Here is a 26,520-nt window from a genome sequence, read left to right as displayed (position 1 = left end):
GGGGCTTAAGTAAGGACTTAAATATTTCAACACATCTGGCTCATTTAGAGCTAATGCACTGAAGGGTGACTCATAATGATGAGACTGCTGGGAGTTCTGGAAGCTTGAGGTGCACCTGCAGCTAATGAATTTTTGTGTCTAATTGCAGCTAAGTTATTTTAGACTTCCTATGTTGGACGTAAAAGGTGCACTGAAGGAAGTGTATTGTGTGAAGCTTGCAGGTTTCATGGAAAAAAATCCCATCATGATGAATTTTCAGTGTGGTGAAAATGTAAAGGCTCAAGGTGAAAAAAATTGTGTTAGATGACTAATCACCTAACTATGGCAGAACTATAAGTATGTGATACAAGAAATTCTCTAAGTGTGTAAATTATTCTTCACACGTACATATGTGTGTTCATGTGCCATAGTGAATGTGCCTGTCTTACAGGCATGATAAAGTAAGTAATAATTTTTAGTTATTTTAAAGATAAAAAAAAGGTAGAATTGGCAACTGCCTTCAAAGAAAGTTCCTTTTTTTCAACCTGCAGTCACAGGTTCCTACTTAACTGTGTATATGATTATTAGTGGGATTAGTTTGAGTTTTGCCTGATACAGTAATAGATAAATTCTCTGCCATACCACAGATCTGATTCAAAGTTTCAAGGACTTTCCTTTCTAGTTAAGAAAAAAAAACCAAACAACTGTGCATTTGAATCAGAAATTGCAAGAACAAATGTGTGTAATGTTTCTGTTTTCAATAGTAATTTACTTGCTGTTCTTTATTTCCTTGGCATTCACTTCTCTGCCAGAGGTTGGTATGTCAAAATAAGGATTTATTGAGGCTCTTCAAACTAGATGTATTCTATTTCAGAACCTAACTCCAGCACATCAGGGAGTATTTTCTAAATATATTCTTCTTGTTTCAAGTTTCAGATACAAGGTATTGAAGTAGCCTGGCTGCTATTTCATCTTCTTAATAGTTTTGTCAGAACATTATCTATAATTCATAGCTGAACCTGGAACAGGAGGACTTGTGAAGATCTGATAGGGAAAGGAGATTGCCAAGTAATAATATGCATAGAAGAATATGACCTGCCTTATTTCTGAATAGACCTATATTTCATATCTAATCCAGCATTATGAAGATACTTGTTGGAGCTGTCTTCAGTATCTTGATGATTATCAAACTGTTGTCAAAACCTGTTTCTGAAAACTAGCACTTGATTTCTACATTCAGTCACAGGGAAATGATTTTCTCAACCTAGGACTCTCATTCTTTTGTATAGAGAATTTAAGAGAACAATTTACTGTAATATCTCAAGCTTGTTAAATAGCTCTACTAGCAGGGTTGGGCAGCAGGTCTAAATTTTTATTTTAAATGTTCATTTGAGAATAGACTGAGGTTTATAATGCTCAGGATCATCAAAATGAAGGGGAAGTGATGAAATATGTATATACTCATCCCTCACGTTCCTAAATAATCTACTCCATTCGGCGCATAAAGACTCAAGGTCTGAAATAGATAAGTATTTAATTATCCCAGTATATCCTATTTATCCTTTTATAAGGAAAGTAGAATATCCTTTTACTTTGTTTACTTATCCTTTTAGTTTGTTTTAAACATGCAGTGGTTTCCCTAAGCATTTTTCACATCCTCTGGGGGAAGAAAAATCAATTTGAAATATCAACCAACTTTTTTTTCATAAATTTCTGGGAAAAGGTACAATTTTCCAGTTGTATTAATATTTTAATTTATCAGTAAAACCAATTGTCACAGTTATGCAGTTATGGCCTTTTCCCTTTCTTCCCCCCCCCCCCCCCCCCTTTTCAGAGACTGTAGAATCTAAAATGTTTCCTTGGGATCAGATAGCCATACTAAGTAATTGACAATTCAGGAGCTTAATAATGTGTTATTGGAATTGATGCAGGTAAATTTCTAGCACTAACCTATGTCACTTTCTCTTTGGAAACAGTACTCCTGTTTCATAAAATATACTGTTTCTCTTGGGTGCGAATTTTTCCATCAGTTACCTAAAGAAAAATTACAACTTATATATTTATTTACCAGTCCTCAGTTTTCCAGTTTTTGCCTGCGACCCCTGGATATCAATACCCCATGTTAATCAATCTTAATATGAAGAAATTTGAGGTCTCCTATTATTTTTTAAATGCGTTGAGATTTTTTTTTTTTTTTCAGTTTGAGCATGGGTAAATAGTTAAGTCTTTATTTGTGGGTAGAAGTCAATCAGGAATATGCCACCCTGATGTCTCTGCCATTCCTTTGAATAATCTAGCGTAATTGGTTAGTTTTTAAAGCTTTGGTCCCAACCAAGAAGTCGCTTTTTATTATTTTTCTCTTTCGGAACAAGATAGCCTGGTGCCAAATGCTGGTTAATGTCCTTAATGTCTAAAATGACATGAACCAGCCTAAACCTAGAATGTCTGTATAGAATAAGGAATTAACACAGTATTGGGGCTCAGAACTCATATGAACCACAGAGCTCAAGTGGTGTCAATAATTGCTTTAAATTGTGGAAAGTTCAGGTGGAAAATGTTCACTGGGATCCCTGTTCACTGGGATGCTGTAGGAGACCATTTTCAGTCTTGGTGTTCCTTTCAAAGCACAACTGTTTTCTTTGGCTTTCTGTTGTCCTGTACCTGCCCTCTTTAATCTGTGTTTTCTGATTAGAGGCTGCAAATTGAGCTGTTGGAAATTATCACAGTATCAAATGTTGAAATGGAGATCGTTTCCACTGCGTTTTATCTATATCTACTGACTCAGCAACACACTTTGAGAATTCAGACAAATTTGTGAGCCTTTATCTCCCTTTGATAAATTCCTAGTGACAGCCTCTTCATAAATAATAAATTTCTAAATGTTTTAAATGCTTCTGCCATATCAGTGTCCAATAGCTTCCTCAGAAGAGAAGCCAGGTTTGCTGCTGATCTTTCTGTTTTCCTTTATTTCTTACTTACAAGAATCATGTCTAGGTCCTTGCAATCCTTTAGCAATAAACACTTGCTGGTTAGCTGCCACAGATCTTGAAATGCTTTAGTATTTCCCTTGCTACTGAGCAACATAAACTGAAGGGAATTTTTCAGGAGCATCCTGAATGGTTGAACTAATGGAATCGCATTACACCTAAGTGACCTTTTTGATCTCTCTTCAAAGAGCCCTTTAATCTTTCAAGGCAGACAGTTGGTGAGCTTTTAGATAATAATGAGAGAGACAGAGATCTGGAGGAACCAAAAGCTCTAAACACTGATTGTTTCCATTGTTTGCATAATATACTATAATCCAGCACTAGCTAGGTTTTAAAACTTAGTTTTCACTTCGTTCTGAACTTGAAAATGCATGAAAATCACAGTATAGTATGAAATATAAATGAATGCATAGATTGCAATAAACCTCTTGCAATATGTGAAACGGCCTCAAGAGCGTGCATAATAAATTCAGCCCTTTGGAGGAAAACCCTACCAGTAGCTGAATTTTTAGGAGTGATAATTCCACTGAAAAGTATTCCCTGCTACTCAGGCACCCTGCATCCTAGACCCATACAGGAGAACACAGCATTAATCCTCAAACCAGCAGACTCCCAAGGCAGTTAATTATGGTGAGCTCTGTGTATCAGATGAAAATGGTAAAATAACTGCCTACTGTTGGGGAAGAGGTAATATTTGAAACAATCAGCAGGAAAGCCAATAAATCTGTGGAGGTTTCAGCTTGTCTTCTCTAACAGCCGTACTGTTGATGAAGTAGGGAGCAGTTGAAGATAGCTATTTTTTATAGACTGAGTTTTAGACTACATAAAAAATATTTCACTTTTAACTTATTAAAAATATTTTTCATTTTCTCCAAGGTTATAATTTTTCTCTTTTTTTTTTTGGTGACAGTAATTTTGTGCCTGAATAATACTTCCCTTTCTTCATATCTGAATTTCAGGATTACAATATGCAATAGCTTTGCAAACTATTGAACCTAAGCTTGAGTTCATGAGCTATTTCCGAGGTTGCCCATCCATTCTTTGAAAAATGGAAAAGCAAATGAATCATTATTCTTTTGAGAGCACCCCAGAAATATCATCTGAAGCTTTAGATTCTGCTTGTGTCTGTGTTTATGCCAGATGGCTCTGGCTTAGTTGGCTGGGTGGGCATTGTACTGGAAATAGTTTAACTGTATTTAATATAGCTTTATTTACTGTCTCATTAATTTTAACTTTTCCAGAAGTTTTCCCTCTTCAGAAGCCATTAGGGTTAAATTTCATGCCGTGTTAAGAATTTTAAGTAACCAGAGAGCTTTGTCACATCACAGGAGCAAAACAGCTATTTGAGACTGCCCAAAATATGGTTATTCTCTTGTATTTGTAAGATCTTGAAGTTGGCCTTTTTTTTGTTCTGTTACCTCATGTCAATCACTCAATAAAACTGTAAAAAAAACCAAAACAAGTTAAAAACTGTAACATATTGGCCCAAACTTTAATATATCAAAGTGTAAGTCATCTGTATTATATACATACCAAAAGCCTCTAGTTATGTGGGGCTTTTCATTTATTCCCTCTGCAATTAGCAGCCTGTGTTGTGTATATTTATATGCTGGGTTTGACCTTCTTTCGTATTGCATGTTCTGCAAGTGCAGACACTTATTTTGTCAGGGTGGCACAACCATTTGTCACTGAGCAAAACCTGCAAAAGAACCTGGAATGATTTGTGGTGTGTAGGTTGATTACATGTCCTTCAGAAGCCTTCTGAAGAAAGCGAACAGCACCTCATTTATTGTTGTAAACAACAAAAAGCCTCTTGTCCTAACTGCTGCTAATGTTTGAAGAGAGCTTTTGCTCCAAGGCATGATTTGAAGTATACTCTCTTTACCTGAGGTTACTGCTGCTGACAAAGATTTTTCCATCACCGCTTAATTTTTTCTTGTTCATGTTTCTTCTTCTGACTTTTATAGGTGCATGGCCATAACATATTGAGAAAACACTGCAAAATAAAGTTGAGTACAGAATATTCAGGTCTTGTAGAAACAGTGAATTCCCAACAGGATTTTAATTATCAATTAATGCTGCTTGTGGGCAAGCTTATCTATGAATTCCACAAGTACAATATCCAAAGCATGTCTTCAGAGTATTTCAAAGAGAAATGGCTTTGTCAATAGCAACTGCAGTATGCTTAACTTAGAGGTAAGGTGTAAAGAGACGTATATTTTACAGTACTCTTAACTTTTCCAAATAAATTAAGTATCAGTGGAGAATAAACTCCTGCCTCTCTAGAAAGTCCTAGTGTGAAACTCCTTTTCACTTTAGGGGGAGTGTTACTGTATTAAATTGACTTTGTTCACCAACTTGCAGTACAAGAACTGTTGGGACTGTGGGGTGGGGAAAGGTGGTGAGAATGCGATGGTTATTTTCCTTATTATTGTTTGCAGATGTGATTGGTTTAATTTAGAAATTTTAGTCTCATTTGTTGTATTTAAGCCAAATTAGAACTTAGCATGTGAACTGTACTAGGAGGGTTAATGAGCCTTGGCCTAGTAAATAATTTTCCTGAATGAAAAGACCCTAAATCCACTAGCTGGGGGAGATTTTCATCAATACAGCTTAATAGTTCCGCTTAAAAATAATTGTGTTTTTTTACTTGCCTGAAGTGACCAGTAATTCTGAATAGGGCTGGACAGTAACAACAACTGCTTGTATGTGAAAGCATTCTTTACTGTCATGTGTGTATGCCTGGCATTAATTTCTTTGGTGCCTTGGTAGAAATTTGCATACCGAGTGGTCCAAACAGTGTAGGTTTAGTAATAGTCCTAAATTTTTAGAAATATAATTTTAGAAGTAGTAAGTCAGCTGCTGCAAATGATAGCTTAGTTTAATTGCATTTAAAGTAGGATGAGTATTCAGCTGTAGAGTATGTTGTATTTCTAATTCTGAGGATGTCTTCACTGTATGGGATCCCCAAACCCTCTGGAGAAATAACTGGGACTGCAGGCATTCAGGAAGGAATTTCACCTGCTTGGATGGCTCCTACTGCCTCTGCTGCAGGCTTTGTTTCCAGTGGAAGTTACCTAAACTAGGGATGCCATGTGTTGGAGTCTGGAATAGAGAGTGTGTGCCCTTGTTTCTGATATTTAGTTATAAGATCCAGAAAAACACTGAATTTCATATAATATGAAATTCATGAGCATGTTTTCATGGTGATACATGAAAACAAATGTTAAAGTTATATAGAAAAAGCTAAAAGTGTAAGTGTGTAGATTAGAAAGTTTTTTTAAATCACTGGGTGAAAAACTTAGTTTAGAGAATAGGAGACAAGATGGAGGATTTAGGGTGTTGTCCCTTGTCCCTTCTTCTTTCTTCTTCATGTTCTTCTCCTAGAGGTTTTTAATAGTAAGTAATAGTAATAGTAATAGTAAGTAATTGGATAGAGAATGCCACAGTGCATCACAGAGGTGATGGGTCATTGGGTCATTAAGAAAAATAATATACATGTCTATTGTTAATTGGGTAAAAATAGGTGTAAAGATAAAAGAACTGCGTATTTCGGGGCCTTTTTGTCCATCAGACACGAAGTGTGCCACAAGGCCTTGTCTGTACCATCAGAAGAAAGAAATGTACCAGATTTCAAAGATTAACCTTGTGTAACCAGCCTGGAGAGACCTGTTAAGTTTTGTGATCACCTGTTAATAAACACGAGAAAAAGGATTCTAATGAGCTCGAGAGTTTTCTTCCAATCATAAGAACTGAGATAAGCAGGGCTCCCCACAAGGGAGGATCACAAAAGAATTCAGTCCAAAGGAGGCTGAGAAATCAAAGAATAAAAAGAAAAATACAGAAGAGATGTAGCAGAAACAGAGAAACAGAAAAGGATTTTTTAGAGAAAAGTTACACCATGGACACCTGCAGTTTATGGGTTATGTTCTTCTTAGCTGACTTCATCAGGCTCCAGAGGATTTCAGTTACCACTTGAACCCAGATCTTAAACATTTTAGGTACAGAGGAACACATCCAAAGCTATGTATTTACTGAGGTCCTAGAAGGTTTGGCTTGCATTAAGTTGAAAAGAGTAATGATTGTCTCATCCCTAAAGCTAATGAACTCTATTTTAGAGTTTCCTGAAATACTGACTTTAGGTATCCAGATTCAGACAGTTGCCTCTAATTTTTGCCCTTGTGGTGTAAATAAGGGCAAGACCTAGCAAAACAAAAGCAAGGAGTTAGAAAAATGTAAAAGATACCAGCAAGATGATACAGTTTTGCTAGGGAAGTATGTGCAAATACTTGGCTCTTAGTTGATGATAATTACATATGCTTTCAGATATTGCAGAAAGAGTAGGCTTTTGGGAGGATTTGCATTTGCAGTGGATTGATTGACTGTGATTAATGACATTATTTTCGCTAAATGATTTCTATTGCCTCTCTGTTAAGGCCAGAAAATGTAAAACACAGTACTAAAGTCAGAGGTGAAATACTAGTTGTGCTTGAAAATGCTGAATATTTACAATTAAAATTGAAAAGATCTCTCCGTAGGAAACTGCAGGTATGACTATTCTAAATGTAAACTTGTATTCTAAAATTATGGACTCTTTATAGGTATGCTTTCTCATTTTCAAGCATAGCCTGAAAATACATGACATTTCTCCCTCAAATCCTCCTAATTGTCTATTCGATTAAATATGTCCTACTCTGGTTATGGTTCATCAGAAAAACAAAAATAACATGTAATTAATATGTAAAAGTTTCTGACTTCAGTTCATATTAAAAGTAAAGACAAGTGAATAAATAAAACTGTGTCCCTGGAGCCTTTTACTGAACACTGTTCTCAGCTTTCTTTAGGTACGATAACCATCTAAAATACCACTCATTTCTGATACAGTGTTTAAGTAAAAACAACTATAACAAAGTAATTAACATCAACTATTTACGTATATTGAAAATCTAATTTTGATATTTTTACTTGGAATTTTTTAATCTGTTCCCTGATAAAGAATCAATCAGCAGCAGGAAGGGTTAGAGTTTTTAAAGACTTTGTTACTACCTGTGACATCCTTGATGCTGCTTACCCGACTGTGTGCTAGTTCATTAAAACACTTGCTGATTGTGGCTGCTGTTTGCAAATGCAGTAATAATACCTTTGCCAGTAACTGCCTAAGGGCAGCTGGAAGGTTTTGCTCCCGGGGGAATAGCCCAGCAGCATGCTGACTTACCTTAGCTATTCCACAGCTGATCAACATTAAATGAAAGGCTGCCCCTCCTAAAGACATGCATGCGCTTGAAGCTCTTATTTTTCTAACATTTTATTTAGGTGAAGTTAGAGATCTTTGGATTTAGGACACAATGCCTATCTGCTTTTGTAGCACTGTCTTCATTTCAATGAAGGTGAATCATTCATCTTCATTCTAGGTGGAGTTTTTTTATTGTTTTTTTGTTATTTTTGTTTTGTTTTTAAGATGTGCTTTACAGAGATTTGGATAAACTAGAGCTGCCCTTGAGTGCATGATCGTATTTTATAAATTTTTAAGACATGAAAAATTGAAGCTATTCTCTCCTGGCTTCAGGAGATATGAGGCTGAATGTTCCTAAGATTCTAAATATTAATTGTAATGAAAAGCATTATATGTATTTGCATGTATTTTATCAGGTAGGAGGTATTGCAATAAAATCAACTTAAAGATTGTGGAAGTGAATTGCGTAACTAAAATTAACACTGTTTAGAATTACTAGAATAAAGAAGTTTATGAATAATGAAGCTTTAAAAATGAAAAGACTTCCTATTGTCGTGCTTGTAGTTGAGTTCATTTAACTGTGAAGGTTAAGTCTTTCCTTTACAAAAAGTGTTCTCTAGAAAATATTCCTTATGCTTGCTTTTACTTTTTTTTAGTTTCAAACACACTTTCATCTACAGTTAAATTTATTACAAGTATATAAACAATCTTTGATGCCATTTTAATTGTATAAATAAAATGATACCCACAGAAAATTGATTTGCATTTAACAGTGGCAGACTGGCCAAATTGTGTACTTCTCTAAATTCACTAGACACCGTACTTCCCCTGTGAGGTGAATTTCTGTTATTACAGAATGATATTATTAATGATCAGGCACAGTGGGAGTGAAAGTGTTGTCATCACAATGTTAGAAGATGGAGGAAGCAGAAATCTAGCTTGGTAGCAGTAGGACATGGAATGTGCAAATGTTTGGTGTGTATCTTCCACCATATGAATTATGTGGAGTTATTTATGGGCAGCATCTACTTTCTTGCTCCTCTGTTTTATGGTACTTACCTAGACAGTTTACTAAGAAATGTCTGCTACTTAATACCTGTTCATTTCCTTTATATGATCTTGTTTAAACAGCTCTGCCAGGTGTGAAATATTTATCTCATGCTCATATCCTGTTGATGACATTTGTGCTCATACATCAGTCTTGAACAAAGACCCTTAATGATTTGTCTGATTTAGTTCAGGATCTGTGACTGTGTAAAGCTGGGCAGCCAGTTTAGTAAACATACAAAGCTGAAAGCACACATTGAGTTATTTTTTGGTCAAGATTAATGTAGCAATATCGTTAAAACAGACCAATTAAAAATGTAGCTCAGGTATTTTGATAGAAAAAGTGTTTATTAATTTCCTGCATTCTCCTCTGTTTTCAAAGAGTAAATTGTTTCCTTCTTGCTATTTTTGTTACAGCATACAGCTTCCTTTTCTGGACACTTAAGCTCTGTTCATCCAGTCAAAGTGTTTATTACTGTTACTTGACAAACTTAGATCATGTTTTCTAAGAGAGTAGTTTGAAGATCAGATCTTTTTATGTCACTCTTATATTTTACCTTTTTTTCTTTGGTTTGCTTTCTTTTTTTTTTCCTGCTAGTGAGCTGTAACATATCTAGAGTCTGTGTTAATGCCAGCCCAAGGGAGAAAAGCACATGCATAAAACCTGTTAGAGGGGACAGTGAGCTCAGTGTTCTGCCAGAAGCTGATGCTGATAGTGACCCTGGCTATAGCAGAAACATGATATAAATCATGCCAGCCATCAGTTTATCCTTGGCTGTGTGATTCTCCCATCCTCCTTGCATTTGCATTTGCGTGATTGCTAACTGTTTATGGAATAGACTAAACTGAAAATTAGTAGGGGTTTTTTTTCTGTTATTTGATTTTCAGGCACATTGTTCCCCTGAATCAGTTCACATAGCCACAAAATATCAGTGACCAAGAAAGAAAGGAAATAGGATTTATGGCAGCCCACTGCCCTCTGAAACAACAGCTGGAGGGTGATTAAATGATCCAAGTGGTAATTTACAGACATGTTTATGTGTATAATTAAGTAGAAGATTCAACAAAAGGCTTGATGTCAAGTTGAATGCAATTTCTTGTAAATCATATTTTTTTGTCTTTTACAGTTGCTGCTAACTTACAGAAGATAGTAGATGATCCAAAGGCCTTGAAAACATTGACTTTTAAGTTGGTAAGTAAAAGCATCAATGGAAGAAACAAATAAATAATCACAATTTTCACGTAGAATCTGGGTTCTATCTCAGTTACAGCTATTCTGTTAAACAAATGTGTTGACAGATAAAGTGACTGAAATTGCCATGTTTTAGAGAAAAAGCTTAAACCCTTTTTTAACAGGACAGCTCCATAACTGCATGGGGAAGGAGGTTCAGTCACATGAGTTGTGAGGCAGTCTGAGGTTTAGGTGAGAAGCTGCAGTAAGAAAACCCCTGGGAAGAACTGCAGAAACAAGTAAAGCAGAGAAAACTGTAATAGCTACGTAAACACTCCTTCACCCCCACCACCCTCTGAAGTGTTGTCTGCTGATGGACATACTGTTCCAATCCCATTTTTTCCAACACCTGCCCCCATTCTTCTTGCATGCAGGTCACCTTCTCCACTGCTTTCTCCTTAGTTCTTTTCCCCTTCTTTCAGTTGACCATCCACACCTGCAAGTTGGTCTTTCTCCCACTGTATTTCATTGCTGTTTCTCCTTCTCCATCTCTTCCTATCCTTTGTATGTATTTAATCAGACCCTGGGCGGGGGCTTAGGACTCATTTCTGTGCTGCATTTTGTACATTGGACCATAGGTCCTTAATTTTGGTCAATTTTCATCATAGCATTATAGATCTAATTTAATATTAATAAATGTGCATTGCAAAAACTTGAGTCAGAATTGATGTGCTGTGTTTGCTTTTATTTCTTGTTAAAATTAACTTGAAAAATGCATATACCAGAAGCTATTGAACTATTAGTTATGTAAATACCAGTTAGCTTTCAGCACCTTTTGCTGAGAGTGACTCAGTCATATGAGAGACTAAACTTAATGTCTGTTAGATAAGCAGAGCTCAAGAATCACAGCTTTGTTTATAAAAGCAGCTGCTGTAGAGAGCCATTTTTAGACCTAATTGATGATGATGTATTAATTCAGGACTCTTCTTCCCATGTCATTCTTTATACAGATCTAAGGAGTTTTAGCTGACTCATTTGAACTCATTTTTCCTCTACAGTCCAGTAAAAACCCCAGAACTTCCACATTTCTTCTGAGGAGGGGTCGGGCTAGGGGAATAAAGACATGTAACTCAACTTCCTTTCTTTCTCTGGCCTTTGCTATAAATATAGCTTATAAGCTAATACTTCTCTTTTTGCAGCTGATCTGTGCTCTTGCTGTCTAAACATCTGACTTGGCTTTATTGTATAGTAAATGGCATCTCACCAAGAGCCCTTAGATAACAGATACTCCAGAGGCTCTGCAGAAGCCTGGGTTTCTCATTCCCACACTTAAAATAGAGGCTTGTGATTCCTAAACATTATATCCTGTAGTATCCAGGTTATACATGTTGAAAACAAACCCACTTGAAAATTTAGACTGGGGTATTTTTTTCTATTTTTTTGTGATTCAGTTGGATTTATTGCTGGGGTTCACTCAATGTCACATAGAATTCCAGATTCCAGTGAGTGAATGCTGCTATCATCCTGCTCCTTACCATAATCAGAATTAATAGACAATCCAAAATCAATGCCTTTGTCCATGCTGTAGGTAAGTTCTGCTGGATACATAGAAATTCTAGACATTAATTTTTAACCTTAGTTTTTTCCTCATACATTTGACCTAGGTTTCCTGCACTAGTTCCTATTTTGATGAGGAAAAGACCATAACAAGAAGTATCCTAGTTTATTTTTCTCCTTGGATTAATTTATGTTCTGCTTTTCCTATTTCTGTATTGAATAGTGGTGTTGCTAAATTAATTGTTGCCTATGAGAACTCTTTTATATCTTTGTATGCACTACTGGGTCTTTGTTACCTCTTTGAGAGATCTCACTTAATTTGACAGCATTTGTATACAACTTGATTAAAACACATTTTGTTGGTGAATATTTAATGGGGATTAAAGGTCTAAATGTAGCTAATCCTATATCCATTCAAAAAATTCAACTGAAAAATATTCCTTAGTCTAGGATTAGTTGCTGGCATTTCTGGACAGGGAATCTGGTTAGTATCTCACTGCTTAAAGTTTGCCGGTATTTTGCTGGTATATAATATTTTGTATTCAAACAGCAAGCATGTTCATCTTAAGGGCAAAAAAGGAACAGTTTATGTTGTAACTACTTTTGTATTTAATTATTACTGAAATAGTAAAGAAAATTTTTAAGGTGAGGTGCCTGGATGGCAGGGGTTGGATTCCCCCTCTTGCATGTTTTTAATCAATGTGTCTTTGCTCTTAAAAATTATGTCATTCTGCAGAACATATATAGCATTAAATATCCCCTAGTTGTCTTTGCTAACACAGATTGAAAACTTCCCTGTAGGATCCAGCTGTCCACACTTTGGGAAGGACACTGCTTTAATACACAAATAATCTTGGAAATACTCAAGGAAACACTAAATTATTGCACAGCATAATTTGCATTTTGTGTAAGGACCTTGCATATGAAAAACGTGGGGAAAAACCCATTAATGACAGAGTGTGTTCAGTCTCTACTGAATACTTTAAGGTTGCAGTTTCTGTATAGTATTTGTATTTATGCTAAGCACAAAATCTAAATTAATAGATCCCAGGTGCATTAAATAGACATAATATTTGCTGTTAAGGAAGGCATTTAAAAGTCTATATGCATGTAGATATGTTGTTTAGCATGGTTTTGAGAAGACTGATAGCTAGCTGAAGTGTAGAATGATGTTAGTAGTATTAGCACTTTCTAGCATTAAATTTAGGTACAAAATTCAAACTCCATTTATTTGGTAAATTCCCAATCCAATCTGAATAGTAACCAAGAGTGACCTCAGACCTCTCTCTAACTTGCTGCTTCTGTGTAATAACAGTTGTGAAATAGTATCTGAGGAGAGAACTTCTGTTCTCTGTGTCTGCTCAAAGTAAATTTGAAGGAGTAGCCTGATGTAATGCTTCCACAAGTGTCAACACAGTTTTATTTCTGGTCATGAGAAGTCAATGGATTGTGTCATGTAGTGCACCTTGTATGCACAATCTGACAGCTCTTTACCTTACAGTGCATGCTCATGAACCAGTTCTAGTAAAGGGCTCAACTGCTGCTAATGCAAAAAAGGATCAAAAGCAGTTTTATAGTGTGAACCAATTGTTCTGTTGGGGATATTTTGTGATATGCAAAAGAATCTGAAGGCATCTGTCATAAGTAAGTTAGCGTTGCACACTTTTAATCCAATTCTATTAGTATTTTGACTTATCTACCATGCAGGTTAAAATGTATAAACCCCTTTATTTAAAATGTCTACATACGCAAATTTTGTGTTTAAAAATCAAAACATAAAAATGCTTTGCTTCCAGCATATTTTTTTCTAAAACAGATCTAAAGTAATAGTTTAGTCCTGAGCAAAGTGGTTTTATATTCTAATTGTTATATATGAAAAATGAACTGATTGCTTGTGTCAGTTTGTTTTGTGACAGGCTTTACTGAAGAATATAAACTGTACAGTTTTAAGTACTAGATTGTACTGACAGGAGGGAGCTGTCCTTTTACAAATATTAGTATGTACTCTTTGTAGACTGCTTCAATATCTTGTTTAAAAATTCAGCTGTTTGCTATTCCAAACTCACTTCCTGGCTGGACTCATGAGACATTTGCTGTGTACAGTGGTAAAAAGTGGATTCCATACATGTATGTTAGACGCTCTTCATGAGTGAAAACTATTTACTCCCATGAAAAAGTAAATTTGGCACCAGTCTGGAAAATTTGGTTTAAAGAATTTGGGTATTTCAGTGTCCATTTTCCAGTATTTTTTTCCATAATTTTTAATATTGACTACAGGAGTTTGCTAAAATTAAGGATGCAATTGGTTGACACCGACAGAGACCACATGAAGCAGTCTGAAAGCTTTTCTTCAATCAAGCTGTTTGCTGACTGGGCAATATGGGGAAACTATATCCTGGCTGTCAAATGCTCCTTTTGTAGCGTGATATACTAAACATTTCTGTTTGTACTTGCAGGCCTCTGGCTGTGATGGCACTGAGATTCCTGATGAAGTGAAACTGATTGGTTTTGCTCAGTTAAGTGTCAGCTGATGTCTGTCCCTTGACCCCAAGCCGAATTGTGAGATTGCGAAAAAGCCAGCTTAGATGCAAAGGAAAATTAATGCACCACACACTGAGTTCTGCTTCATTATCTAGCAATTCACAAAGTCAGAACAAGCAAAGCCCACAGCTACACCGCTGCTCTTAACGTTCAGAATGCTCCTAAATGTCTCTTAGCAGTTGATTTGGATTCCCCCTAAGTGAAAAGCCTGTGGAAATGCTCTCAGGTGGCTGTATTTATTGGTTACAAAAGGAACTTTCTATCAAGCTTACTTCTTTCATAGACTTTGAGTGATACTATTTTACCTGTACTTGTGGTTGATAATACTGCCTCTGTTCTGTTACATTTAGAAATTAACATACATATAAAAGTTTAGAAATATTAGCCTACTTGAATTCTAGATTTAAAAATTACTGTGAATTTTATTTTTCATATATTTATGCATTACATATTACTAGTAATAAGAAAATGATTTGACTTGATTATGTGCTATTTGCAGTTAATCTCCCACTATTTAAAAAAGTTTCAGGTATGTCTTTGCAGTATTTGGTAACTTCTAGGGTTCTTCTGGAATAATTTGATTCGGCATTAGCAAGCTTTTGTTGGTTGCGTGTCAAAAAAAACAGTCCACAAACTGATCATCAAGGGTGTGGGAGGTGCCTTGCAGATATTAATGTATTACGAATGTGCCTGAGGCTGCTTATATAAATAATCTCCATTTTCTAGAAGTACCATACATATGGTACAATATATAAAAATATATATAGTTATATGAGCAAGGAGGGTATATACAGTAGCAAAGGTGTTAAAAGTATTTTGACTATGCTTTATTGGGGAAGTCTACGAGCTAGAACTACTGTGAACTGTTGTTAAGGTAGAACGCTTACTGTGTCCATCTCTGATCTGACTTACCCTTAATGATAGAAACCGGTTTCATACAGGTGAATAAAAACTTGAAGAATGGAGCTGAAGCTTTATTTTAAGTTCTGCAAAATACCAAGGTGGAGTGAAAATAATAGGGCTTTGTGCAATGATAAAGTAAAACTCTGTTACAAAGACAACACTTCGACCCAAGTAGTCCTCTGCTTAACCTGTGACATAGATGTTACGGAGCTAGGGAACCTTAGAAAGACTTCTGCATTTGGAGATGTGTTTCTCAGAGGTTACACTTTAAACTACTTCCTAGTTACTCCTAGATAAGTGGCAGCTCTTTAATGTACTGAAAATGGCAAATATATATTGTTAAGAGAAGTTATTTATGATGTCATAATCGTTGAGGTGTTCTAGAACTATTTGCATACGACTCAATGTAATTCTATCCCATCCTACTGTTTACATGATGATTATTCCAAGATGACTGCAAAGGTTAAAAAAATAAAATTAAAATAAAGATGTATTGCACAGATTGATTTGTCTTTTGAATTTCCATGCTCTGCGTGGATTACAGAGTGGTTATTAGAAAAGGCCGCTGCCCTTACTTGGTTTTGGGAGGAGGAGCGGAAATGCTGCTTACGCTCTCGGGGTAGAAGGTTGCTTTCGCTCCTTGCTCTCCAGCGCTCTGCAGAAGCCATTTTTGAGGCCCCCAAGGGGTTATTTAAAGAAGTCAATGGTTTTCCCGGGGCAGGCCCTGTGTGCTGCTGGCCTGTGTGGGCGGAGAGGGGCAGGGCCCGGGCTGGGGTCGGCGGCCCAGGTGAGGCGCGTTGGGGCCGGCCAGGCCCCCTGGGGCGGGTGGTGCCCGCGGAGCTCTTGGTGGGCGAGACCCAGGCCTGGGCCGGCGAACAGTGGGGTAAGTGAGCCTTTCTACAGGGGCCTGGGCCGGCCAACAGCCGGGTAAGTGAGCTTTTCAACAGGGACCTGTGTCCGGCGAACACAGGTAAGCGAGCCTTTCTGCAGGGGCCCAGGCCCGGTGTTTCTGGCCCCGGCGGGGCTGCGGGCCCTGGGCAGCCTCGGCTGTGCTGTCAGAACGCAGCGCGTCCGTCTGCGGGGCAGGCTGCGAGCCGGCAGCTGTGGATTCACCTTTGTGCCAGAGTGTGAGCAAATAAAGCATTTACCTGAAATGTGCACGTACCAGTGCCCCAGGTGATGCCCTGCAGCACTGCGATGGGATTATTTTTATGTATTTTAATGTACTTGTTTCTAAGCATTGCGCCGTTATTGACCGATCCACCTGCAGAATAGTTGGAGCTTCTACAGTACTTTCTCAGACGAAGCGAATGTTCAGGAAAGCTTCTTGTTTTTGCCATTCTAGAAAAAGAAGTGGAATATGTATAGAACATATATTTGGATGAAAATCATGTTCTACTTGCTATACACCTCCCCAGAAGCTGGGAGAAAGTGTTGGGATATGAGTAGCAACTGTCAAAAGTGCTCATCTGCTGTGCTGGTTGGGGCTGCAGGAGGTATCTAAATAAAGAATGTAATGCTTTAATTGAGACAGTCAGCAGTATTGCACCAAGATAAAGTCGTAACAGTTGTTGCTCACTTGTGGTCTGATGCAGAAACATGGTGATGTTTCTGTGGTTCAGTGAGGCAGCAAATTCGAGTGGCATTGTTATCACAGCCATGTTGGGTTTTAAAAGTTCTTTCTTGTTTTTACTGCTAAGATATTGTGTATAAATACAAAGTGAACAAAATGCATTTTTAAAAGGTAGAAAGAAAGGGTAATTAAAGCTTTAGTGTGTTAAAATGACATTTATAAATAGTTTATACTCTTAGGATATAAAGATAAAAAAAGGTGAAAATGTACAGTACACTGCAGTAGAAAGCAGCGAGCAAGCTACGAGTAGACGTAAATGCAAACGTAATAGTGATTTGTTTCCTTATTATCATATACACATCCTTTGCTGAATAATAAGGGAGAAGAGAAAACTAGGAGCTATTAATTGGTTCACATTTACATAAAAAGCATTTAGAAGCTGGGTGAAACTCTTATATGTGTGACATGACTTGCCCCCCAAAATAGTGGTGGTGCTGGTGTTGCTGGTTACAGCACCTGTCTTGTTTGAAAGAAAAGGTCTCTAATTAATGAGTTGAAGTGGGAACAGGGGAGCTACCATGTAGCTGTCTCTAAGGCCAGGAGAATAAGACTTAATTAGATGGTGCTAAAAATATAATCATCTGTATGATGATTACATGCCAGTGCCTGCAGCTGGGCACTTGCAGGCTCTGTAGGCTGATTAATGTCAGTGTCCATGGAGCCAGCCATGCCAGTGTGCTGTGCTTTAGCTTGCTGAAAGTACCTCTGTGGACTGAGATGAAAGTCAGTCAAAACATAGTTCTGCATTTTTTGGTTTCAAAGTGTTAGGATGAATATAAACATAGAACTTTGCTTAGCACAGAAACAGGTTTGGAGACTAACTGCATGTGTAAATGAGTGGGAGAGAAGGGACGTTTCCAGCCTTTTATCTCGTGGGACTCCAGTGTGGGCTTTAGGCCAGGAAAGCTGTTTCCCATCCTGGCAACATACGCTTTTTGTGCCAAGAGAACAGGAGCACATCTCTTCCTTCTGACAAGCGCTGACCTCAGATCTTCCCACCAACATGTACAGAGTTGTGCATTCAAACTGCAATTCAGCTAGCTAGTTGTGATAAGTATTCTTGTTTTCTAGAATATTATCCTATGTACTATCACAGTTTCTTCTGTTGCCCTAAACACCATTTGTGAATGGGAGTGGAAGGAGGAGTAGGGAAATAAGTCAGGAAGCATAATTGAATTTTCTCTTGCTCACATTCTCTCCTGAGAGAAAGATGTGTGCCTTTTCACATAGCTTGGTCCAATGTCACATCCAATTTTGGGGCTTCCAGAGCAGTCCTATGAAATTTGATTGCGAGGCGTCTCTTCAGAATGTTTTTAAACACTGCTATTTCTTTGAGAGGGAATGCTGTGTGCAGCGTGTAAGTGGTGTGCCTCCCCCTCATGCTTTTCTTTAATCAGAGATCTGTTTTCCTTTTCACCACCTACCTCTGCATAATGATGTTGAATGGTGAGATTGGCCTGTGCCTGAAATCAATTAGCTCTGATGAGGGATCTGACACAGACCTAAAACGCTGCTAATTGAGTGCATTGAAAATCCTGATTTCTGTTTAGCAGGGAGCAGAGGATGTTGCTGCCCAGTCCCACCTTTCCCTCCCAGATTTTATCAAAGCAGCAAAAAAACCAAAAGAGAGACCTTGTTGATAACAAATAGCAGTTGGTCTGTTTTTTCTCTGAATCAATTGTGATAGAACTTTATTCAGTCAACTGTTGTGGGTTTTTCTGCTGCATCATGTGGGCAGCCTTCCCACTCTCTTGCAATGTACTCATGCATGTGCATGCACAAAGAATGCTAATTATTTTAAAATGAGAAGTTGGAAAAGCATCAGGAGCTTACATCTTTGAGTACCCTGTGCATGAACTGCTAATGAACAGCTAGGTTTACTCCAACCACAAAAACTCTTAACAAAGTCTGGTTTTCTTGCATTTTATTGCACAGTGGCCCAGCTGATGAAATAATCCAGGCATATTAGTTGAGCATTGTGACATTTTAGTTATTCATTTTCCCTCAATGACTAAGAGTAACGTTGCAGTGCACATAAAAATGTGGTTTTATAGTTGCTTTATGATTGTTAGATTGATGCTCATCAAGCTGCTTTTATAGTTGTGTTCATCTGAGATGTTGAATCAAACTCAGTAGTTGTGAAGTTGTCTGCTGCTTATAACATTGAGAATATGGGCAATGGTGGCTCAGTGAGCAATTATAGAGACATGGAAGAGTATGTGGTAAGAAGGAGAAATGTAATTTTCCCTGCATAAACCAATAGGGAGGTAATCTTGTCCTTTTTGAGATATGCATATTTTGCCATCTAATTTTCAGGCATGAATTTGAAAGGCTATGCTTGTTTATCATCTCAGTAGGGTGTAGAAAATCACTTATGCAAGTGGATGTGTTTATGTAGAGGAGCAGCTACACAAAATAGAATTGGAGTAGATGGAAAATATATGCCTTTACTCAGTTTTTTCCCTACGGGTACGCTTCTAAAAATTAATAAAAACCAGCTATGTTTCAAATAGGGAGATTTATTTAATTTTTATTTATTTATTTATTCTTATGGAAAGAAACCAGATTGTTACCTGGTTCTTTTTCATCCATGTAATCATTCAGACTCATTCAGGAAAGATGGTGCTCAGGAGTAGGAGTGCTGAGGTTTTTTAGATTAACTTTACTTTTTTTTGAGCAAAAAGGCTTTGCAAAAAGGCTTTTTGAGTGGTGTCACATTTACTCAGTAGACCCCACCAATCTAGTTTTCTTTCCTTTGAGGACAGTTGAGTTATGACATCTCAAAATGTATAGGAATGTGTAGTTATTTGGTAATACATTTGTCTTTTCACCTAAAAAGCAGTGTGCGTAGCTGTCATCAACAGGCAATTATAAGTAATGAAGCAGAAGGACCACAGCCTGTCAAGAGGGTTTGAGCAGGTGGACTGTGCTACTTGTGTCCTATAAAAATAAATTAATAGGCAAAAAGACTTAACCTCACAGTAATAAAACTGCTCTGTTCTGGAAGACAGGCTGTTTAGTACTAAATTGCTGCTTTAAGGGATAGGCCTGCATCTCTGTTTTTGAAAGCTTGGCATTGGTTTTATGAAGCATTCTGGTATTGGGGCAGGGGAAACCCACCAAATTGCTTCTCCCCCCTCCAACTCACACCTCTATTGTACCTGTGATGATTTATAATGTAGAGGGCAAGGAAAGCTTTTGAAGACTGTTACCTTAACCTTCTAGTATTTGTATGAAGGTTGTTTCGTTCTGGCAAAATCAAAAATCAAATGGTCAGCAAACACAGATTTTTCAGAACAAGGGAGGTGTGGGTATCAATGCTTCTTCTTCTCCCAGGCCTCCCTGGGGTTTATCAGTCCTGCTGCCCATTGCTCCCCTCCTGTGCTGGCTGGTGGGAGCAGACTCTTGTGCCATAGTGCACCAGCAGCTCCCGGCCTCACCCAGTCTGCTCATTGCTCCCCCAGGGAGAGCTGAGCTGAGGTCTTTGGCTCTGAATGTACCCTCCTGTCACTAGAGGACATGAAATGATTCACCCAAACATCTTTGTGTGAGAACAAAAAACAGTGCCATTCTTCTCTGACTCCAGTACTTACAGATTCTCGACAATGGCTAGGGATTGGATAATTAAGTTAGCACCTTCCCAAACATACTGGTCATGAGAAACGTCCATCAAAGGACGTTTCTTAGAAGTAAGGTGATAAACTTATGTTTTTTACTTTCATGAGAAAGTAACTAAAACTATGAAAACATTATCAGAAAGGTACAATTTCCAGGGCGACACCCACCTAGAGGTAAATTTATTATGCCTTTTTTTGCAGGACTTTGTACTTGGTCAAAGAAATTGATTTTACAGTTTTCCATGTTGCTTCTGTTGCAGAGATCCTATAGCATAAGCTGAAAGCTGCAGCTTTCTGACAGTGCAAGATGAGATGTTTGTGAAATTAAATGAAACTCCTAGCCACTTTTTCCAGCTCTGTGGAAAGGTTTTTGTGAAGTGTTTGCAGTGAGGAAAAGTGCAGTAGTTACCTGGTTGAGGTTGTTAAACCTGAAACTATTGTCATCATCTCATAGAATCAGCTAAGAATCCTGTTGCATTCAGGATCTGTTTCTCTCTCTCTTTTCTCTCCTTGTTAGATCAACAACTGTTTATTATTATTATTATTTTATTATTAATTGTTTAATCCTCTGATTAAAACAAAGCATTGGAGCATTTACTGTATATTATGAGAAATAGGAAGAGGATGGAGAAATCCGCCTTGAATTAGAGCAGAGGATCCAGAGGGAAGGACCATTATTGAAACCTCAGCCCTATGAATTAATAATATTTCACAATAGCTTCAGTGGGACTAAAATTTCACTCCTGATCTGTGTCGATTATAAGCGCCTCAGTTTACTCTTGGGGCTATAAAATGGAAAAGGATCCAATCGTGATTAAAGAGTAGGTGTGATTTGAATGGAAGGTGATTACTAAAATATCTCTAAAGTCTTCTACCCTGCTTGTGCTGCAAGCTTTTCCTATTTATAATAGCATAGCAGAGCTATCCAAGCAGAAAATTACACCAGCGAGAAAGAGTTTTCTGATTATCTCTGATTAGGTTCAGTGCTAACCTTGTAAATTTGCCTGTCAGATGGGGCACTGCCAAATCACCCATAAACCTGATGTTTTACGAAAGATGGAAGGGGTGAGGAAACTCCTGCACTTTTGTATTGCTTGATACTTTCTTTTTTTCTCTTTTCCTCTAAAAGGATTTTTGCAAAGATGAATCTAGACTCTTGGATGAGAGCTACTGAGCTACAATTTAGTGTTACATTAATTACTCATTTAAAAGTGCTTTATGTGCATGGATTTAAAAGGCCAGCAAAGGTCCAAATCTCTGAGTTCTGTGCTGTTTGAAGGTAGTGTAGCTTGGATTGGCCTGTGGAAGTCAAAGAAGTGCTGTGTTCAAGCAAATGTGTGAGTGTTACCCTTTCCCCTTTTTTGTCATATTCATATTCTGTTGTCAGCTTAGTTGAGCTTTTTTATAGCCAAATATTTTAATTTTTAGTAAAGTAATTGCAAAAGAAGTCTTATAGTAAGGCTATACATATTTAAATCCAGATAGGGGTTGTTGGGGGGGCTGTTATATTTGCATATGCCCTATAAAATGTTTAGGCAACATTAAGAGTTTATACTAAAAGTAACAGTACTGAAGTTAATTTAACATTCCTTCCCTTTTCTGGTATAAGCTGAAGGCCTAAAAATACCCTTTGGAAGAGTCCTTGTGACATACCAAATTGGTGTCTGAAGACAGCTGTTGGATACAATCACAGTAAAGTGAATCGAACATTCTGTTTCAGTTCAAAGAGTAAACAGGTTTGCTTCCCAGATTAGGGAGTGTTAGATGTGTCTTTAGTGTTACAGAAACGCGACAGTGTTTTACTTGTTATGAAATTGGCATTTTGAAGATGCTTGGTACTGTTCTGGTTTAGCAAGGGATATACTTTGAGATACTGAGACATGCAGATAATATGTTCTCACAATGATTTGAGGCAGAGTGTGTTTAGCCTAAGTTGAAATTTTGGCTGGTTAATAATTGTAAAATCTCCTGTTTTATTGAATATGTGAGGTTTTGGTGGGGCTACCACTGATCAAGTATTCCTTCTTACATCTTTATTTTTATTAATTTCTGCCAAGGCAATGCATAGAATAAATTATTTATACCATATTATTTTGTAACTGTAACTTTTATTTTGTGTTTTTGTCGCTCTGCTTTGTGGAGGTAGCTGAGCTCTTGCAGTGAAGGTGGCCCCAGCAGGGCCTATCTCTCGCTGTCCATGGGGTGCTGGTTGCAGTGAATCGCGGAGCCTCGTGTACAGAGTGCAGGTGTGATGGGTGTGGATGGACCTCCAGAACATCACCTGGATGCAGTCTTGCTGCTCAGCCTGTGCTCATTATTTATTCAAAGAGGAGAGGAGGAAATTCTGTGGAGCAGAGTGGCAAGTGAAGCATTGCCAGTAGATACAGGGAATATTGTTACCTCCTAGTTTATATTTAGACTGTAAGTGCCTGTGAGCAAATACCTGGGCTCTGATTCTCTCACCCTGCACTAGCATGTTTCTCTTGTACATTCCTTTATTTTCACTCAGTAGTTTCAGCACTCACTTCGTAGGGAGGCACATGACTGAAAACCTCAGGGTGAAGACAAAGATCCTGATAAACTATTTAATACATCCTCAAGGTTTATGCATCTTTTTTCTACTTATCTTGCTTGTTTATATGCTGTCCTTGTTTCCTATCTAGGAAGTGCATGGCAGCAATTTCATAAACAAACAAAACTCTATCTCACATACAGATTAAATTAGTGGCCTTTGATTTTTCCAAAAATTACATCAGTAATGTAGTTCAGCTCTCCGTGGTATTTCTTTTTCTGTCCCAATTTATAGGTACATAAAACTGTTGTGAACCTTGCAGTTCACAAAATAGTTTGTTTTCTTTTTCCTCTGTTCTGAAATGTTCTTTTTTTACAAAAACATTTTTGTCTGGGTTCATGCATCCCAGCATTTGACATGAGAGAAGTGTGGGGCATAGGGCCCCTTGTTCTGTTTCCCTAGTCCCACTGTCTAACGAGGTCTCTGGGACCCACAGATGCTGTGTTGTGGTTCATGCAGAGGTGTATGTGCAGACTCTTTTCAGAACTTATAACTACTGTTGCTTGGAAACTGCCCCTTCTGGAAAATAATTTCAGAACTTGCTCACTTGCTTCACATGATTTAGTTCTTGATAGTCAGCTCTGGAGCCCAAGGTGCAGCTGCATTAACTGTTGAGCAATTCCTAAATGTTCTGTACAACAAACTCTCCTGGGTCTGACTTACTCCAGCAGTCATTTGTGGGTTTTAAAGCTACCATTGCAACTGTGAAAAAAATCTAGCAAGGCTTTGATATCTGAAGTTATCTTTGGTAAAAACCCAAACCTGTTCTATAGCTGTGAACCTGACTGGTTCTCTCTTACTATATTGAGCTTTTGGTATTTTCTGTGCTGTGCTTTTCTTTTATTGTCACCTCTGAATTTGTGTTTTCTTACTAGAGGTGATTTCTGTTTTTCTGTCAATACAAATTAAGCTAATGGAGCATTACTAATGCTTGACAAAATAAATCTGTGGAATTTAGAATTTGTTACTACTTTTAAAGGCATTTGAAAAAACAAACTAAAACCACTTAAATCCTGTACATGCTCAGATCTCAATGAGATCTTTCAAAAGCTTCTTCTGGAGATAAGTATGCTTGCATCTTAACATTAGCTAATATAAATAGGTAACAAATGGTGAAAATTAGGGCTTCTGCTGCTTATCTAACAATGATCACAGTCCTTGTCTTATTCACAAAAGAAATCTCTTAACTCTGAAAATATTTTTTTTATACTTAAATGCCAATTTACTGCCTTCTGGAGAGGATTTCAGAGCTGATCTTGTAGAACTGACTTTTTGGTACGTCTGAATTTTTGGTAAGTTAACACTAAGAATATTTGTATATTATGTAGAGATATTGGCACATCTTGGAACAAGGATATAAATGCACTTCACAAGATACAAAATGGTACCTATATCCATTCCATTGTAACAATCGGGCAAGTGAGGCTAAGTTATTGGTGTATGCCATTTACATTTCTATTACTTCTTTGTGTTGTGGATGTTTTTTCAAGCTAGCATGGAAGAAGTTTTTAAAGAAAAAAAATTAAGTAAGCTTTAGTAATTTTACCTGTTTGTGACATATTATCTTGAGGAAATGTAATGTGGTTTATGCTGTGTTATAATTTAAATTTGGTATATCAAACATGTAATTTTGGCCTAAATGCAGTGATCTGAATTTACTGGACAAGATATTAGCGTTGTGGGAAGAAGACAGAATGTATACTACTCTTGAAAATGCTGCTTTTCATCATGGTATGTGTCCTGATATGATTAAAAATGTAATTTCACAAATATGTGCTTTCAGAATGGTTAAGATAAATCTGTTGCCAACTGTCTGATGTGTTCCAGGCAGCTGAAAATCCCACAGATGATGATGATGTCTCACCCATTGTGAAGTATTGCTTAAAGCAAATACATGTCCTGGCATTACAGCAAACTGAGAATAAACGCGCAAATTAGAAGCAGTGGTGTACATGAAATTTCAGAACATGTTTATTTTTCTAAAGCTTTGTTATCTGACAAAGGTTTCAAACAATGAGTATTTTTGTCATCTGTAGTGTGTCACTCCCCCTAAAATTTCTGCTGTTCCCAAGTACGTAAGGCCCCTTTGTTCCCTCCTCTGTGCAGAGGTTCTTCACCTATGCATGGTGATGATGTGATGTTCTCTTTGCTTCCTATCATAGAATGGTTTGGGTTTCAAGGGACCTTTAAAACATCATCTAGTCCACCCCCTGCAAGGAGCAGTAACACAGAATTATAGACTGGATTGGAATGATTGCCCTAATCTCTCCTCATGAGCTGTCACTCATCCTCACAGTACTTGCTGAGGAAAAAGCAAATGTTTCTCATTTTATTTCTGTATTTCGTGTTCAAGTTGCCAGCCAGCCAGGTGCATGCAAGTACAATTTTCCAGATGCTTTTTTTCTGGTTTTTCTTTTAAAAGTTTGCATTACATTAAGCATTTTTCTTTTTTCCATTTAAACAAAATGCAGCTTTACAGAAATTGTGATGCATAAAAAATAGTAAATTGTTAGGTGCTATTGAAATGAAAGGTATAGAAAAGAAAATAATTAAATTATTGCTGGAAAGGGGAAACATGGCCAGGTGGTAGTATTAACACTGACAATTCATATGCTTTTTAGTTTTCTTACTGATACATCTGTCCCAGCATTCAAATAAAATGTAATGTACTCCTTTAAAGTGGTGTATCTCTGGTGCTTAGCAGAAGATAAAAGTGCAGGCTTGTTTTCAATGACATTTCACACACAGCAATTTCAAAACCATGAAAAAAAATTTAAAGCATTTCATTTTAAATATTCTGGAAATAGATGATTTGTCACAAATGAAGTAACTTTGTCTGCTAAAGTTCACTCTCCTTAGTTCATAGAAATCGTAAAATGTAACATTTTGGGCCACCATTATCTTTTCTCGAAGTTAAAATGTGCTCCAGTGTAAGCTTTGTGCCAAAGTGTAACCAAAGATCCTGCAAGGTTTTTGCCTGCTTATGCTAGAAAGCTTTCCTAATATTGCTCCTACAGAGTTCAATGACCATTATTGCCCTACAAATTTTGTTTGGCTAATACAGGTGTACTTTGCTGTGGTACTTAACAGGCTAGACATTTTTCTACTTGTTGACTTTAGGGGATTTTGGGTATTTCTGGAGTTCAAGACAGGAAGCAACATCTGGAGCTTAACCCTTAAAAATTTGCTAGAGTAAAGGCCTAGATATGTCAAAAGCTATTACATGTGTTTGTAGACCTCCTTCCCCAGGTCCCATGTTTCAGTAAATGTCTTTCTCCTA

The 26,520-nt window shown here is 37.3% G+C and overlaps 1 protein-coding gene across 4 annotated transcripts in view; it reads left to right on the top strand.

Moving 5' to 3' along the window:
* STK39 (serine/threonine kinase 39) overlaps positions 1-15,866 on the top strand; it is an 85,860-nt gene extending 69,994 nt beyond the window's left edge. For 3 of the 4 annotated variants that reach the window (XM_088058816.1, XM_014249236.2, XM_088058815.1), the window contains exons 16-17: positions 10,374-10,438; positions 14,431-15,866. In XM_088058816.1, coding sequence (XP_087914942.1) covers positions 10,374-10,438; positions 14,431-14,505 — 140 coding nt within the window. In that variant the 3' untranslated portion in view covers positions 14,506-15,866. Of the gene's footprint in view, positions 1-10,373; positions 10,439-10,602; positions 10,804-14,430 lie in introns of those variants that run through there. The other variant, XM_088058814.1, reaches the window with a different exon arrangement.
* The last annotated feature ends 10,654 nt before the right edge of the window (positions 15,867-26,520 follow it).

Source organism: Pseudopodoces humilis, chromosome 8, assembly GCF_049639895.1.
Source record: "Pseudopodoces humilis isolate 2021_Gansu_Grassland_sample_001 chromosome 8, ASM4963989v1, whole genome shotgun sequence".
In the NCBI taxonomy this organism is placed as follows: domain Eukaryota; kingdom Metazoa; phylum Chordata; class Aves; order Passeriformes; family Paridae; genus Pseudopodoces; species Pseudopodoces humilis.
Note: the sequence above shows the minus strand (reverse complement) of the source record. Positions and strands in the feature narration are given on the sequence as shown.